Below are 17,902 nucleotides of genomic sequence, written 5' to 3'. Positions count from 1 at the left end.
GTGATATGATACATGAAAGTAATTTCTATTTGTCTTAGTACAGTAAGTAAACCCTCTGCTGCTGCTAGGTACATTTTCTCCTTTTCACTTGGTTAAGGAACTCTAGAAATTGCCTTCCCTGCCAATCAGATATAACACTGACTTATATACCCTCTATTGCTTGGCAGTATATATAAGACTGGATATCTAGGAAGAAGGGAGGAGGACTAGAAGAACGCTCAGATGTTAATATGAGAGATGTGACTTTTGTTGTCGCGACCCCTTGCCCGCAAGGAAGACGCAACTCGAGAATCTTCTTTCAGCAGTTTATTCAGGCCCTTGATATTTCTTCTTCTCTCTCTCGGATGCCCCTCCCAGCCTTAATAAAGCATCCCAAGCCCCAATGCAAAGCTGCCGCGTGGAGCTTTCTCACAGGGTGGTGAAAAATCATGTGCCAACTCTCCCAGATAAGGAGTTGTTTGTCACAGACCACAGCGGAGCCAGCGTCATCTTGTAATGGCAACCATAGTCTGCAGAAACAGCAGAAGCGGCTCACCACATTTTGTCATTGTGTGACTCACTATTGGGAGACCGTGGGAGGAGAGCGTGGGTGACTTTTGTGTTCTACTTCTTCAAGTCACTCTCTCCACCACTTTCAAGATGCCGATATGCCTACACATAGAGCTAATACTGTAGGGGTGGGGGCTTGCTGAGTGCAAACCCCATTCTCTACTTCCAAAGGATCAGCTTAAACTTTTGGAATGGAGGATCTCTGTATCAGAGGTCTAAAGCTTGTGGTTATTTATAATCTACTCAATATGATGCATCTAAGTAGGTGGGAAAGATCAGCTTTTGTGTGTGTTCTTAGCAAGCAATGATTGCAGTCAAAATTTAGTTTTAAAATTGGATTGAAATTACCACACACTCTTGGGAGCAGACTTGATTACTTACAGAAGATTTCTATTGCTAAGTATTTATATTTCGTGATCTTCAATAAACTCTAATAATTTCTTTCAGTTTTTTGACTAATATTTTAGTATGGATACAAACACCAAGAAGTCACCTTCTCAGTATCACTTATCTCTCCTGAATCTCTTTTCTTTCAGTTATTATCGGATGCATCACAGCCTCTTGAAAGTCAGAATTTTTCTCCTGTGGTGCGAGACGTAAGTTATAAGAATTTCTTTACATGAATGTATTTTCTGAAGACCATCCTCACTCCCCTCTGTCCTTTATTCATTCTCTCTCCCTCTTTCTCTCTCTCTGGAAATTTAGGAAGAAGGGAGAAAGGCTAGAAGGATGCTGGGATGTTAATTTGAGAGATGTGACTTTTGTCATTGTCTGACTCAATTTTGGGAGACAGCAGGAGGAGAGTGTGGGTGACTTTTGACTTCTGCCCCTCTGCCTCTTTTCTATTGGTCACCAGCCCATGTTTGTAGGACTGAATTAGTTGGATGCTAAAAGAAATTTCTTGTGTCATATACATTTAGGCAGTGATCACATCCAATGGTACATTGACTGATAAATACAAATATATCCAGAAACTTCGAGAGAGTAGGTAAGTACGGTTTAGATTCTCCTGTTTTATACATTTGTTCTTGGATTTGATGAGTATTTTTTAAAAACTTCAATGGGAGTTCTTAATTTTAGGCTTATACAGCCTGCTAATTTTGATCCTGTCGTCTCTGTAAATGTAGAACATCCAAGCGAAGTGACTGAACTTAAATAAGCAAAAGTCCAAAAGGGCTGTCATTTGAGTAGCCCCTTGTTCTTCCTCTAGCATTTCGTGTGTTTTGATTCCTCAGTCATTTTTTTCAAAGGAAAATGAGAATATTAACTCCACTGTGGTGTTTTCCATTTGGATTTTAGATGAAGGTTGGGACTTTCTTTTGTCTAGTGTGTGGTTCTGGAAAGTGGGCTCTTAGGAAGACATTAAGGGAAATAGTGAACAAAGCAAATAGTGACAGGTAATTTTTCCTAGGGATTCTCATTTGAAAGAAGGTGCCACATAATGTTTTAGCAAATCTACCTAAGATAATAGTTCTCTTAGGTATTCAGCTGAGACTCCTGTTTCTTTTCTTGGATTCTGAAAACATTGACACTTCTTTGGAATATTCTGATTTGCTCCAGCTGATTACACTTAGTTTGTATTTATATCTGCTCCACTGGTCTCTTCACATTTAAAAACATAGCTTGTGACTGAATTCTCAGGAGAAACTAGAGTGAGAAAACAAAAATATGTCTTGCTCAGTGGTTCTCCCTATAAGAAGTGAGTAAAAAGATCTGCCCAGATCAAGTATTTCAAAGTTATGTCTTTCGCACATGGGTTTGCTTTATTTAATGAAGCAATGAAGCATTCTGGCAAAAGAGTGTTTAATTATTTTTAAAAAGAAGCTAGCTCTATAATGCCATCAGAGAATTTCCTAGAGGGGCAACTGCACGTGGTGTATCCTACAGCTTCCTCTGTCTTTTTATTCTCATTATCTGATTACCTTTTTCACTACTTACACCAGTCACATAGCTAATATGACCAATGACAATAATATCTTCACAATGTACCATATTTCATGTAGTAGCAGGTCTCCTTGGTTCCAACTATTAGGACTTCACCTTCTACCTTCCCCAATGAATTCTTGTGCTAGGAGACTGATAATGAAGATTGCATTTTGAAAGGAAAATTTACCTTAGTTTGAATCCTGTCTGATTCTTGTGTTCTTTTCATCACTTGGCCCAGTGATCATTCACCTGGAACCAGGGTCTTGGGGATCCTGAAGAAGTGAACAGGGTTAGAATCTAGGAATGAGTGCTTTAAAACATATTTTGAACATTTTATATTTATACATCAAAAAGTTTTAATTACACAAAATTTAGAAAATGTTATAGAAAGATTATACAGTAACCAATTAATGGTGATTCTTTGGAAGGTGAAATGGGATGGGAATAGCAGTTAGGGAGATCTTTTCTCATTAGTGATATGCATATGGTGTGAGTGAAGAGAGGCAGGGACATGTTATATTTATATTTATCATTTGTTAATAATGAAAAGATTCATGGTTTATAATTTGAGAGACATCCTGGCCTAAAGATTAAAACAGCTTCTGGCACTAGGCCAGCTCTATGGTTTCATGTTGATATTTGGGAATTTGATTCAAAAGACACTTAATGAGGGCTGGGGATGTGGCTCAAGCGATAGTGTGCTCGCCTGGCATGCCTGTGGCGCTGGGTTCGATTCTCAGCACCACATACAAATAAAAGATGTTGTGTCCACCAAAAAAAACCCTAAAAAATAAATATTAAAAAATTTTCTCTCTCTCTCTCTTAAGACACTTTATGAGTACCTTCCATATTCAAAGCATTAATGGGTTTATAACGATGTCTTCATCACTGTTTGTAGGAAAGAAAGGCTTTTTCCCAGAATAAGGTTTGAATTCTAACAGAACAAACTGTTCGAAAATGAAACTCCATCCTGGAATTAGCCTCAAGTTTCTACAGTAAAGCCATTGCATTTGTAATTTTAGAGCTATGATTTTGACTGTTCTCATATGACCCTAAAGATACATAGCAAAACAACTTCTAATGTGTATAATAGTGATCTCAGATTATTGTCTCTTTGCACTGTTGTGAGGATTCAAATCAAGTCCCAAAGGAAAGCCCTTAGCACGACTGAATCATATCCCCTTGAAGGAAAAACTGTAAAGCCAACTTAGAGTTATGAGTAAGCCAAGAAGTGGTCCAGTGTCTGCATGGGACGTCGACACACACAGGACATCTCAGTGATGTGAGGCTTCTGTCTCCATCCTACAAAATCTAAATTGGTATAAGGAATTTCTGTTCAAGTTCTTATTTAAGTAGTGTGGGAGAAATTATTTCCTCATAGTCCAGGTTTTGCTTTGTTTTGGGGATAGAAAGATTCTGCTATATATAATGCATAAGATTTTAAATGATACCCCCCACCTATTTTTCCCCCCACAGAGAACGTGTTCAATCAATTTCAATGAGTACCAAGAAAAAGGTGTTGGTTCTTGGATCTGGCTACGTGTCTGAACCTGTGTTAGAATACCTGTCAAGAGACAGAAACATAGAAATAACAGTAGGTAAATAAGCCCTTGTTTTTTTTTTTTTTTTTGGAAGAAGAAAAACTGATGTAAATTTTATTTTATTTATTTATTTTTTTTAATTTTTTTATTGTTGTTTGCTCAAAACATTGCATAGTTCTTGATATATCATATTTCACACTTTGATTCAAGTGGGTTATGAACTCCCATTTTTACCCCGTATACAGATTGCAGATTCACATCGGTTACACATCCATTGATTTACATATTGCCATACTAGTGTCTGTTGTGATGTAAATTTTAGATAACAATTTTCTTTCTAAAATTATTTTTTGGAGATGTTGTATGTTACTCTTTGTCCAGTGGCAAGAAATCTAAAAATTGGACTTTTTAATTCTTGAAATAGGCTCTGACATGATGAATCAAATTAAACAGTTAAGCAAGAAATATAATATCAAGCCTGTTAGCATGAACATTTGTACACAAGAAGAAAAGTTGGGCTCCTTGGTGGCAACACAGGATCTTGTCATCAGGTATTTGGAAAGAATGAGTTCTATATTTCTTTTTGGTTGTTATTTCTCTTCCCTTATTTTCTCTTGGTCTTTCTCCTTCTCCCCTTCTCTCCTCTGCTCCTCTGTTCTCTTTTCAATTGAAATATGCATCCAGTAAGGTGCATAAAACTTGTAGCTCAGTGAATTTTTAGAATGAACATATCCACATCAAGAAACAAATGGGAGTGGTACCCCAGGAACTCTTTGTGTCACTTCCCATTCATCAACTTTGTCCTCTAGTGTAAATGTTCTTCTGGCTTCTAACATACAGATTAGGTTTTGTCTGTTTCCAACCTTGGTGTACTTGGGTTCAACCAGTAATCCTTCCTTTATTCAACATTGTGATTGTGAGAAACGTTTGTTATTGTCTGGAATTGTAGTTTATTTATTCTCATGACTCTGTAGAATTCTTTTGTATGAATATACAATTGCTATTTATTTGACTGTTGGTAGATATTTAGGTTGTTTCTGGATTTTGAATTTATGAATTATGCTGCTATAAACATTTTAGTGTTTGTTTCTTGGTGACCATATAGACTACGTTCTGATGATTTTAAACTTGAAGTAGAATTCCTGGATCATGAGTTATTCATATTTCATGTTTTTGTCTATTTTTTCTTCTGGACTTGTAAAGCTTAATTGAGAAGGAGATTCTCCTTTAAACATTTTAAGTCTTACCATGGGAACATATCTTCCAATATAGTGATTATTGCTACTTAAAAAAGCAGATTGAACTTTATAGATCTAACATTGATTGATAGATATACATGAGGTCAGTGTTAGATTTGAATGTCAAAGTCATGAGAATAGTGATTTATTCTTAGAATACAATTTTTCCAAGGTAGGAGAAAAAAAAAAAACTACCTGCTTACTGATAGTGATTGCTTAATAATGTCCATAGTTAGATCAGATTCAAATTGTATCTTTGGAGGAAGTTTTGTAATGTCCATTTTAAAAAGTAGACTTGGAAACAGATTGAATGAAAGGTGATTCTAATTATAGGTGGGAAGTTATGCATTACCTCTTGATATCTTTGAATATAGGCTCACCTTGGGCACTTTAAAGTTTACTCATATTAGACATATTTTATATAAATTAATTTTTATTTAGCAAAAATTAACTAAAGATAAATATATCTTGTCTGGTAATGATATGACTATGATAAATAATTCTGATTCAAACTTGAGTAGTCTAACCATAGTAAAGCAAAATAATTTATCTTATCACACATGGATACTTAAATATGCCATTTTTCTGAGAAAACAAAAAGAAAATAACATAATAAAACACACTTCAAAGGAAATCTGAAGCAAAATATGACAAGATAATGGATAAAGGCAATTTATTAATGTTCAAAATTCAAATTAAGCAAACTAGTAGCCTTCAATAGCAGTTAGCCTTAGTAAAATCTGTTTTTTGTTTAACTTTTTTGTACTTGGTGAATTTTATATGCTGAATAGTGGTGATTTCATTAGACATTATTATTCTGTATTATTCCTTAAATAACTTTATTATTTTTTAAGTTGGAAAAGTTATTTTGATATAAATACAGTGTTAGGGGTTTAAGAACTAAAATGGGCAAAAATGTTTTACAAACAAATATAATAATATATTAAATTTTAATGGTTTTAATTTTTAAAATTTTAGTTTTTAATGATTTAATATGAAATAGTAATCAAATTTGGTTAGTTTCTTTGAAAATCCATTTGCATTTTGAGTGTGTTTTTTACAACTGATACTTTTAATCATTTTGGATTAATTGGGTTGAAGTCAAATGACTCAAGGTATGTCCCACTGAGTGCCCATTATATCACCTTCAAAAAGAGGGGTCAGCTCTAATCCCATTTTCCAAAAATCAAAACAACATCAACTGAAGTCCTTCCATCTAGACCTTGAGTGAAGAATGACAATTACTCCTTTGTTTCCATATAACATATGAACAGACTGAGGGAAGAGATGGAGGTTAAGTGAGGGTCACTAAGGAGGCTTTTAGATGTGCCAGCAGGATGAATTTATTCTATGAACCTCAGGGAGTCCTTGGTCATTTCTGAGAGAAGTGCCATGGGACTGAATGTTCATACAGATAAAGGTGCGTCGGAAGGGGGTGTGTGTTAGTCAGCTTTTTGCAACAGTGACAAACACCTGAGGAAAGTAACTTTGGGAAAAATTTGTTTTGGCTCAGGGTTCAGGAGATTTTGGTCCATAGTAGACTGGGTCCATTGCTTTGGCTCTGAGATGAGGCAGAAAATCATGGTGAAAGGGCAGGACAGAGGAAGTTCATGACAGCCAGGAAACAGAGAGATGGTAGGGGAAGGGACAAGACATAGTCCCCAGGGCATGCTCTCAGGTACCCACTTCCTCCAACTGTGTCCCACTTGCCTACAGTTTTCACTACTTCTCAGCAGTCTATTCAGCTATCAATGGACTAATCCACTGATGAGGTCAGAGTCCATCCAATTACTTCCCCAAAGCCCCACCTCTGTACATTGCTGATTTGGGGAGCAAGCCTGAAACACGTCAACTTTAGGGGGGACATTCCAGATCCAATCCATAATGAAAAGAGAGTTTCTTATTCATTTCTGCCTCTGTTTTTAAGCCTGTTGCCTTACGTGTTGCATCCTATCGTGGCCAAGGCATGTGTCGCAAGCAAAGTTAACATGATCACTGCAAGCTACATCACACCAGCCCTAAAAGAACTGGAAAAGAGGTGCGTTCCAACCATTTCCAACAAATTAAGTGGCTCTGTGGCTTTGTTTTCACTTTATATCCAACTTTTTGTTGTTCCTCTTTCCACCTGTTTGCAGTGTGGAGGATGCTGGAATCACTGTCATTGGTGAATTGGGATTGGACCCTGGGCTGGATCACATGTTGGCAATGGAAACAATTGATAAGGCCAAAGAAGTGGGAGCCACGGTGAGCCTAGTTTAATCCCAAAGTCCATTTAGAAAGACATTAAAAGGTCGTTTCTCATGTACACAATCTTTCTATAATTGTCACGAATGATGCTGCTGCATTATAGCTCATTCTTTGCCGGGGAATTTCAAATAAAATTTTGTGCCGTCAGTCAAAAATATAAAACAATGTCTGAGTCTTGGGTAGCAACTAATTTTTAGAAAAAATGGACATTACTACAATATTTTAGCTTCATAAAGAATAAATTCTTTATGGAGGTTTATGGACTGCTTTGGAGGTTCTGTAATATAGTTTGACTTTTGAAAGTGAGAAAAGGGTCTTTGGAATATCGTCATTATGTTGGAGTATGAGATATTTGCACATAACAAAGTACTATTGAATATGTTAACTGTTTTAATTTTTGGAATATAAAAATACATGTAAATTTTAATATGAACTGGAATTGATAAGAAGTAATTTGATAAGAAGTAATTGATAAGAAGTTCATTTTTAAATGAACAAAATGTTAGTTACTCTCTCTAGATATCCCTTTTATTTTTAATGTTTATCAAATATAACTAGTTAATCAATTAGTGTCTGATGTTAAGGACATATAGTTAAAGCTTTAATACTTCAAAAGAAGAAAAACTTTACAGCAGATTTACCCCATGAATATCATTGCCCTCAACTGATGATTTAAATTCATTATTCTCCCTAACTTATTTTTTATTCTCCCTCATCCATTAATGTTTTTATTTACAGATTGAATCTTACATTTCCTACTGTGGTGGGATCCCAGCCCCTGAACATTCAGACAACCCTTTGAGATACAAATTTAGCTGGAGTCCAATGGGCGTTTTGATGAATATCATGCAGCCTGCCACCTATCTGCTCAATGGAAAGGTAAAGAAATACCTTCAAAGCTTTAGAGATACAAACCTGCAATGACTGCCTAACAAAGTCCAAACTCTCTCTCCCTGAGTTGCTGCCGAGGTCCTCTAACAATGGCTCTGCTGCCTCCCCCGCCCCCATTGTCCCTTCCTTCCCAGCATACATCTCCTGTACCATTTAGTGTGGTCTTACCTTCCAGCAAAGCCTGTTCGCATTCTTCTCTTTTTGTCTTCTTGCAAGTTGCTTTTGGAAATTCACATCTCATCTCTACACTCATACATTCTGGTCATCTTTGCATTTATTTCAGCATTTACTGAGTAGCTGCTGTTGTTGGCTGTGGGATGAGGCACCAAAGGCTGCCACACTGAATGCAGTGCCCATCCTCAGAGAACTCACCACTGATGGGGGTGGCTCTCGGTACAATTTCATCCCTAGCTGCTGTGTAACAGAACATAAGTACTCTCCTAATTTAGTATTATTTTTACCAATTCATGTAAGGAAATTGTCTCAGAGAGGATGTTCAAGGTCATCATCAGGGACTCAAAGCCAGTTCTAAATGACTCCAAAACCTTTTCTTTCCCCTTTTCCTAGATTGCTTGCTATCAGTGAAACAATAGACACTGGAATAAACAACTATAATATAAGAAGAAGCATTTCTAAAGTATACTAACATGCCACAGACATACACAGAGGGCAGCTGATCTAACCTAGGTGAAATGGTCGGTGGAGAAAGAAGGAAAAGCAATGGAGAGAAGGCTGAGCTCAGCCTGGAAGGATAAGAAGGTGCCATTCAGGCAGGGCGCTTCCCTTTATGAAGCAAATCCATGAAGGAGAAGTCAATTGTAGAGAGTTAGGCACAAACGGCTGACCCAGTATTAAATCACATGATTTGGGATGTGGCTCCCAATTGTTTGGACTTATTGATTGTTTCCATTGCCCATCAGCCAGGTCTTTCATGCCTATGATGTAAATCTTGATCATAAACTTGGCTGCATATCAGATACCTGGGTCCTATCCTTAAAGATTCTGATTCACCAGAGTTTTGGGATTTAAAAAAAAATCTTCCCAACTGATTCTAGTGTCCATCTACATTCTAGTGTGATCAGCAGACTATAGATTCATTTAGAACCCTACTAAATAAGCAGGGCACTTTAGGCGAATGTGGGAAAGATATTGAATGCTTCAGAATAAGAAACCAAGTGCTGGCTTCCTTCACAGTGTCACCAAAGGCTAGGCAATGGTTAAGTCCATTGCATATCAGTCTCTCCATGTGTGATATGAACACTGAAATTTCATCCAGTTCTCCAGTTCCATGAATCATTATGGTTTGGGCCAGAATCTCAGACCAATGTTCTCCCAAGTGCACACATCCTTTCATGTGCTGCTTACTGTCTGCCTCCTGTTGCATTTCAGCAGCTCCTTCCACCTCTTGCATTTTGGAAGGACATTGGCCTGTGTTTCTTACAAATGCTAGGACTAGCTAGAAAAATTCTTGCTTCAATTGTGCAAAATGCTGATTTTCAGGAGGCTATCTCAATGCTAGGGAAGATCCAATGAAAGGCTCAGCAGAATGCCTAGTGGAAGGAGCAAGGGATTGGACACCCATGGACCTGGTTTTGTTCTGCCATGAGCTGGGTGGACTTTGGGCTTCTTGTCTAAAGAGGACAATAATATCAGCTTCGCAGGGTTCCCGCAATAAGACTCAGTGAAATCCTAGAGATTGCAATCTGCTTAACAACTGGTTGACAGGCATGTCATCAGTCTTTAGCAGATATCAGCAAAATAAAGAAATTAATGGTCATGAGAGCTCAGGAAAAGCAAGAGGTTATTCTCGGCAGCAGAAGTCATATTTGTTGAATTTGAAAGGAGTGCTTTTTCACATTTTCCTGACACTGTGGGGAATTTGAAAAAGAAAACACATGATGCTTTTCTTTCTTTGCATTTTTTTTTCAAGGTCCTGCTTAAGTTTTTTGCGGACAGCTTTTCCTGACACTCTGTCTTCCATTCACTCCTTTGTCTGAATTCAATTACATGTCAGATACTTAACACTCCATTGTCTGTATTTTTCTGGGCGTTGTTATTAGTCACTCAGTAACTCAAGTGTATCCAGTCTGTCTCCGGAGCCAGACTGTTAAACTTCTTAAAACCTCTCTTGTATTCTTGTCCCTCCACCCACTCTGCTTCCATCACCTCCACCACAGAGCCAGCCTTAAATGACACGTAGAATCTTACCGAGGGAGCCAAGTGATCTCTCTGGCTTCTATTTAAAATTGAAGTGTCAAACTTTTCCAGCAATTAGAAAATGAGTTAGGACATATTATCTCATGTCCTTGTGGTAAGTTCCAGACACTGGTACTATTTCTCAATTCTAATCAGATTTCTAACAAGTCTGATTTCCTTCCACCTATTTAGAGACAGTGATTCATCTTCTCCTAGTTCCTTTTCCTCTACAGGTGGTGCTTAGCTTTCCTGCCTTGGGAAGAAAGACAGTCTTACATTTGGGCAGGACATGGCAGAGCTTTGTCATGGTCTCTTTCAGCTTCCTCTCCCAGTCTACCCCAGATAAACACATACTTCAAGTAAAACCTGCTTTCTCTGCAACCATAGCTTCAAGGTTAAGTTTTCTAGGAGCCCACTTTCCCCTGCCTGCCAGCACCTGACTGCAGTAGCCTTTAGGAAATCAGGACAATTATGGCTCTCCCACTGCCCACAGCAATCCATACTTTCCTCAGATACTCCACTGGTGGCACAATCGGAGGTGATATACTGTGTCAATATCTTTTCAAAATACTCATTCAGAAATAAGCACAATTAAGAGGGCCGTGTCATGAAGTAGAAAGCACATGGGCATTAGAGTTGGATAGACCTGGCTTCAAGTTTGCTCATGGGTGACTCTCTGAGCCTCAGTTTCTACCTCTATCAAATATGCTATTGCCTAGATGGAAGAGAAGGTACCCAAGGCACTTGAAATACTATGGGCCTGGAATAAATGACTCTGTGTTTCCTGTGTTAAATTCCTCGTTGTATCACTTGAGCAATTTTCATATCACATCAGTTGTCAGTCAGGATTTCCAGGACTTTAGAGTAGAAGTAGGTGACTTTCTGAAAACCTATAAGGATAAGATATACTCTCTGTGGTTATAAACATGTCAAAATATACTCTACTGTCATGTATTTCTAAAAAGAACAAATAAAAATAAATAACTAAAAACTAATTACATAGGGAAAAATTTTCTTGTTGCTTAGTGATGAAGCAGATTGTGGTTATTTGAATGTTTGATATAAAACATTTGACAATGATTCTTAATGACTAGGAGATGTATGCGTGCATGTGTGTGTGTGTGTGTGTGTGTGTGTAAAACATTTGGACTTAGAGTGGCCTGCAACATCAATGAGAGATGAGCCAGATTCTGCTGAGAGTAGGTCTTGGATGTTAGTATCATCAGAGAATAAAGAAATGAAATGCATACTCTCTGTGAAGTAGATACATCTTTCTGTCTTCATTCAAGTCATTACTTAAATATTAAACATGACAGGGTTTATTGAACCCATGGTATGTCACTAGAAATGCAACTCTGAATTGATACAAGTGGTAATGATTACCCTGTAATTTTCTGGATCTGGTTGCTTAGCCAACTGTCAGTCTCTCTAAATGAATCAATACCATTCAGTTTACAGTTCCTGATTTTCTTCCCCAGAATTCATGATGGACTTACGAACTAGCTGATTTATTTCTCATTGGTAAGATGCTGGACTTTCATCTTTCATCATTTTTATTCAGTTTTTCTTTTTTAAAAATTTCCTAACCTTTAAATAAGTAAACAGAACTTTGGAATTGCCATAGGTTATAGAAGGGAAATGGATGTGGAGACCCTAAGCGTCAACATTTACCTTCTTTATTTGATTTTTAAAAAACTTTCGAATCATATCAGAAGATTTATTTTAAACAAATAGTACAGAAATTGCCTCTCTGGAAATGTTAGTGGTGCATCGCAGAAGGGGTTACAAGAAAATTAAATGGAAGGCATTTCTCACAGCAGCACAGCGTTTTAACCAGAGAGATTCTGCCCATCCTGACACTGCAGTCTGGGCAGCCCTTTTCCTCCTGGTCTTCCGCCATGTTGAGATGAGGTGTTGATTGTTCATGTTAAGGCACATGTGGAGCCCATCTGCAAATAACTATGGGAGTAATTAAGTGTAGCCAAAGCATTGCCTTTGGGAAAATTCCTTTGAGTTCGTCCTGAGGCTCCCTGGAAACCTCTTTGTGCCTTGTCGAGTGTACAGTTTTAGAGATGTGGTCAGAGATGGTGGCTCGCTGTGCAGCCAGGACAAAATCCAGCTCACTAGGATCCCTGACCCGAAGTCTCAGCCCTGATTTTATCACTCCAGAATTCTTTCCATTATCTCTCAGATAACCACAAACCTCACAAACTAAAAGAAAATGTAGTCCTCCAATTAAAATAAAGACAAAACCAAGCAACAGAACAAAAGAGCTTTACTGCATTTTTTTCCACTTGCCTTTTATTTATTTATTTCTTTAATTTGTTTTAATTAGTTACACATGACAGTACAATGATCTTGACATATCATACATTTGAGTCAGATGGGATATAATTTCTCATTTTTCTGAGTGTACGTATTACAGAATTACATTGGTCATGCAGCTTTACTGCATTTTGAATGTGCGTGTGGGAAGAGGTACAGGTAAAAGATGTGAGATATTAAAGAGCTTGGGAATCCATGATTAACTTCTCATCGGCCATAAGATTATGGGTAGTACTTATTTGAGTTTCACTGTATGCTCTCAGCATTGTCTTTGTTGTGAAGGGAGGTCTCCTCACAACCTCACCTGCCCTCTAACATGTACACAAAGTTTTATGTACTGGTCTGGCTGTGAGCTCTTTGTAGTTGCTACTTCATGGTTCCAGGTACTGGATAGACATATAGTTAATTTTCAATGAGAAAAAGAGTAGATGGAAGACAGATATTACATCATACTCATCACTGTCCTTATTCTCTCCACAATTTGTGTGATCCCTGGACATACATAGTAGCTGCTCAATAAATGCTAGCTGTGTGAAAGGAATGTATGACTCAGGCCTGACATGGAATTCAAGAGGGTGTGAGAGTGAAAACAACAACAAAAAAATTACCATTTCGATTTGAACATAGAAGCCATTTAAATAAGTATCTGTTATTTTTGCCTTAGTGTTACCATAATTCATAAGTTTATTGAAAAATTTATAAAATTATGGTAACAGTGAAACAGCTTGACTCTGGGATGCTGATTACGATGGTTTCATTAAAATTTTATTTTTTAAACTTCTGTTTCTTTGGGGTAGTTGATGCAGATGAACCCAGAGGGGAACAAGCTCTGCTGTAACCCCACCTGCACCTCTTCAATGTTCTCAGGTCGTGAATGTCACAGGAGGGGTGTCCTTTTTGGACGCAGTCACTTCCATGGATTACTTCCCGGGACTGAATCTGGAAGGGTATCCCAATAGAGACAGTACCAGGTATGCTGAGATCTACGGCATTCCGTCTGCCCACACGCTGCTGCGGGGCACACTGAGGTATAAGGTAAGCAACTGTATTGTAGATTAAACACCTTGCCAGTTTTGATGTAAGTGTGTGAATACTTAATTTCCCTTATTAATCAAAGTAATTGAGATGAAAAACCAAATCACAGCCTATATTCTCTTTTGATTAACAGTTTTAGAATGTGCCTCTTTTCTCTTTTGATTAACAGTTTTAGAATGTCAGATGTCAACTCAAAATCACAAAGGAAAATATAATGCCTTATTAGCAGTCAGGGGCAAGAAGGTTCAGGTTTGTGAGATTTGGGGGCCATGTGGCCTCACCAGGACTCAATTTCTCTTTGTTCCCCAGCCCTTTTCGCCAGGATTCCCTGCAGTCCCGATTTCCACACAGTGGCAGGCAGATGGCAGGGGCTTTACTTCTTGCACTCTGTGAAATCCAGTGGAAATATAAAAGCTCATCTTTCTAATCATTAAAAATGCATTTTTTGTCTCTTTAGCTGGGATTTATCTCCGATGTTGGTAGAATAAAAGTATATTTTGATCTATGATATTCAATATTGATGAAGATGGAGTCAGTCTCATTTGAAACATCTGGATTGGAGCTGGGGAAAGGGACAGGGTGACAGGGACTTCCCCAAAGCACACCAGGAATTTTTTTAAAGTATTTTTTTAGTTGTCAATGGATCTTTTATTTTGTTTTATGTGTATGTGGTGCTGAGGATGGGTCCCACAGCCTCACACATGCCAGGGAAGCACTCTGCCACTGAGCCAAAACTCCAGCCCTGGAATGTTTTTAGACCACCCAATGGATAACACATTCTAGGAGGAAAAAATATAAATGTCCGTTACCAAGGTAGGCAGACCTGAGACTGACTGGCAGAATAGGCCTAGCGGTCCGCCGGTGTGGTAGACACATCACCCCAATTGGAGGAGGGGCAGAGCAGAGCAGCCACCCGCGCCTGCAAGGTAGGAAGACCTGTGACCGACTGGCAGAACAGGCCCAGCGGCCCGTCGGCATGGTAGACACATCACCCCAATTGGAGGAGGGGCAGAGCTGCCGCCTGTGCCTGCAAGGTAGGCAGACCTGCAACCTGGAGAACAGGCCCAGCGGCCCGCCAACGTGGTAGAGAGATCACCCCAATTGGAGGAGGAGCACAGCTGCCGCCCGCCCCTGCAAGGGAGACATTCCAACTATACAAGAGCAATATAAATATATAGGGGGGAAATTCAAGAACACAACAGTTTCACCAAGCAGAAAGAAACGCGAGCAGTATGAAAAGACAAGGAAAGAAAGGACCACAAGCAATGCAGGTCAACTCAACCTTAAAAGAGGTAATAGCTGCAGCAGATGGAATGTCAGATAAAGAATTCAGGATATACATGCTTCAGATGATCTGGAGTATCAAGGAAGACATTAGACAGCAAAATCAGACAATGAAAGATCACTTCAACAATGAATTACATAAACAAATCCAAGAAGCAAAAGATCAGCTATAGAGGGAGATAGAGGTTATAAAAACACAAACAGAAATCCTAGAAATGCAGGAAGCAATAAACCAACTTAAAAACTCAAATGAGAATACTACCAGCAGAGTAGAACACTTAGAAGATAGAACATCAGACTATGAAGACAAAGTATTTCAACTTGAAAAGCGCATAGACAGTTCAGCAAGACTCTTAAGAAACCATGAGCAGAACATCCAAAAAATATGGGATAACATAAAGAGACCAAACTTAAGAGTCATTGGGATACAGGAAGGTATAGAGGTCCAAACCAAAGGAATGAGCAATCTGTTCAACGAAATAATATGAGAAAACTTCCCAGACTTGAAGAATGAGAGAGAATCCCAAATCCTAGAAGCCTACAGGATGCCGAATGTGCAAAATCATAAGAGATCCACACCTAGACACATTATAAAGAAGATGTCCAACATACAGAATAAGGAGAGAATTTTAAAAGCTTCAAGATAAAGGAAGCAGATTACATTTAGGGGTAAACCAATCAGGATAACAGCTGGACTTTCAACACAGACTCTGAAAGCTAGAAGGTCCTGGAACAACATATTTCAAACGCTGAAAGAAAATGGGTTCCAACCAAGAATTGTGTATCCAGTGAAATTAAGCTTCAGGATGGAAGATGAAATTAAAACCTTCCATGATAAACAAAGCTAAAAGAATTTTCAGCTAGAAAACCATCTCTTCAAAACATCCTCGGCAAAACATTACAGGAAGAGGAAATGGAAAATAACAATGAAAACCAACAGTGGGAGGTAGTACAGTAAAGGGAAAAAATAATCAAAGAGGAAAAACAAACCATGTTAAGTAACATAAATAAACAAATATGGCTGGAAGAACAATCCATATCTCAATAATAACCCTAAATGTTAATGGCTTAAACTCACCAATTAAGAGACACAGGCTAGTAGAGTGGATAAAAAAAGATCCAACAATATGCTGCCTACAGGAGATGCATTTCATAGGAAAAGACATAGACTGAAGGTGAAAGGTTGGAAAAATCATATCACTCATATGGTCTTTGGAAACAAGCAGGAGTGTCCATATCATATCAAATAAAATAGATTTCAAGCCAAAGTTAATCAAAAAGGATAAAGAGGCACACTACATACTGCTCAAGGGAACCATACACCAACAAGACATAACAATCATAAATATATATGCTCCAAACAATGGTGCAGCTATGTTCATCAAACAAACTCTTCTCAAGTTCAAGAGTCTAATAGACCACCATACAATAATTATGGGAGACTTCAACACATCTCTCTCACCACTGGACAGATCTTCCAAACAAAAGTTGAATAAAGAAACTATAGAACTCAATAATATAATTAATAACCTAGACTTAATTGACATGTATAGAATATACCACCCAACATCAAGCAGTTACACTTTTTTTCCCAGCAGCACATGGATCCTTCTCAAAAATAGATCATATATTATGTCACAGGGCAACTCTTAGACAATATAAAGGAGTAGAGATAATACCATGCATCTTATCTGATCATAATGGAATGAAACTGGAAATCAACGATAAAAGAAGGAAGGAAAAATCATACATCACTTGGAGAATGAACAATAGGTTACTGAATGATCAATGGGTTATAGAAGACATCAAGGAGGAAATTAAAAAATTCTTAGAGATAAATGAAAACACAGACACAACATATCAGAATCTATGGGACACAATGAAAGCAGTTCTAAGAGGAAAATTCATTGCTTGGAGTTCATTCCTTTAAAAAAGGAAAAACCAACAAATAAATGATCTCACACTTCATCTTAAAATCCTAGAAAAAGAAGAGCAAAACAACAGCAAAAGAAGTAGAAGGCAAGAAATAATTAAAATCAGAGCTGAAATTAATGAAATCGAAACAAAAGAAACAATTGAAAAAATTGACAAAACTAAAAGTTGGTTCTTTGAAAAAATAAATAAAATCGACAGACCCTTAGCCATGCTAATGAAGAGAAGAAGAGAGAGAACTCAAATTACGAGCATACGGGATGAAAAAGGCAATATCACAACAGACACTTCAGAAATACAGAAGATAATCAAAAACTATTTTGAATCCTTATATTCCAATAAATAGAAGATAGTGAAGGCATCAATAAATTTCTTAAGTCATATGATCTACCCAGATTGAGTCAGGAGGATATAGACAACCTAAACAGACCAATATCAATTGAGGAAATAGAAGAAGCCATCAAAAGATTACCAACTAAGAAAAGCCCAGGACCGGATGGGTATACAGCAGAGTTTTACAAAACCTTTAAAGAAGAACTAATACCAATACTTTTCAAGCTATTCCAGGAAATAGAAAAAGAGGGAGAACTTCCAAATTCATTCTACGAGGCCAACATCACCCTGATTCCTAAACCAGACAAAGATACTTCAAAGAAAGAAAACTATAGACCAATATCTCTAATGAATCTAGATGCAAAAATCCTCAATAAAATTCTGGTGAATTGGATACAAAAACAT

At 37.7% G+C, this 17,902-nt stretch overlaps 1 protein-coding gene across 2 annotated transcripts in view; it reads left to right on the top strand.

The window, feature by feature from the left end:
• Aass (aminoadipate-semialdehyde synthase) overlaps positions 1 to 17,902 on the top strand; it is a 63,807-nt gene that overhangs the window by 32,826 nt on the left and 13,079 nt on the right. For both annotated transcript variants that reach the window (XM_046422391.2, XM_046422392.2), the window contains exons 12-19: positions 1,086 to 1,145; positions 1,470 to 1,537; positions 3,952 to 4,073; positions 4,441 to 4,567; positions 7,182 to 7,292; positions 7,390 to 7,498; positions 8,240 to 8,380; positions 13,781 to 13,948. In XM_046422391.2, coding sequence (XP_046278347.1) covers positions 1,086 to 1,145; positions 1,470 to 1,537; positions 3,952 to 4,073; positions 4,441 to 4,567; positions 7,182 to 7,292; positions 7,390 to 7,498; positions 8,240 to 8,380; positions 13,781 to 13,948 — 906 coding nt within the window. The remainder of the gene's footprint in view (positions 1 to 1,085; positions 1,146 to 1,469; positions 1,538 to 3,951; positions 4,074 to 4,440; positions 4,568 to 7,181; positions 7,293 to 7,389; positions 7,499 to 8,239; positions 8,381 to 13,780; positions 13,949 to 17,902) is intronic.

The sequence above is a fragment of the Marmota monax genome, unplaced genomic scaffold, assembly GCF_021218885.2.
Source record: "Marmota monax isolate L192 unplaced genomic scaffold, Marmota_monax_Labrador192_F-V1.1 WCK01_AAM20220418_F8-fsc00027, whole genome shotgun sequence".
Lineage (NCBI taxonomy): Eukaryota > Metazoa > Chordata > Mammalia > Rodentia > Sciuridae > Marmota > Marmota monax.
This window is presented reverse-complemented; position numbering and strand designations above follow the sequence as displayed.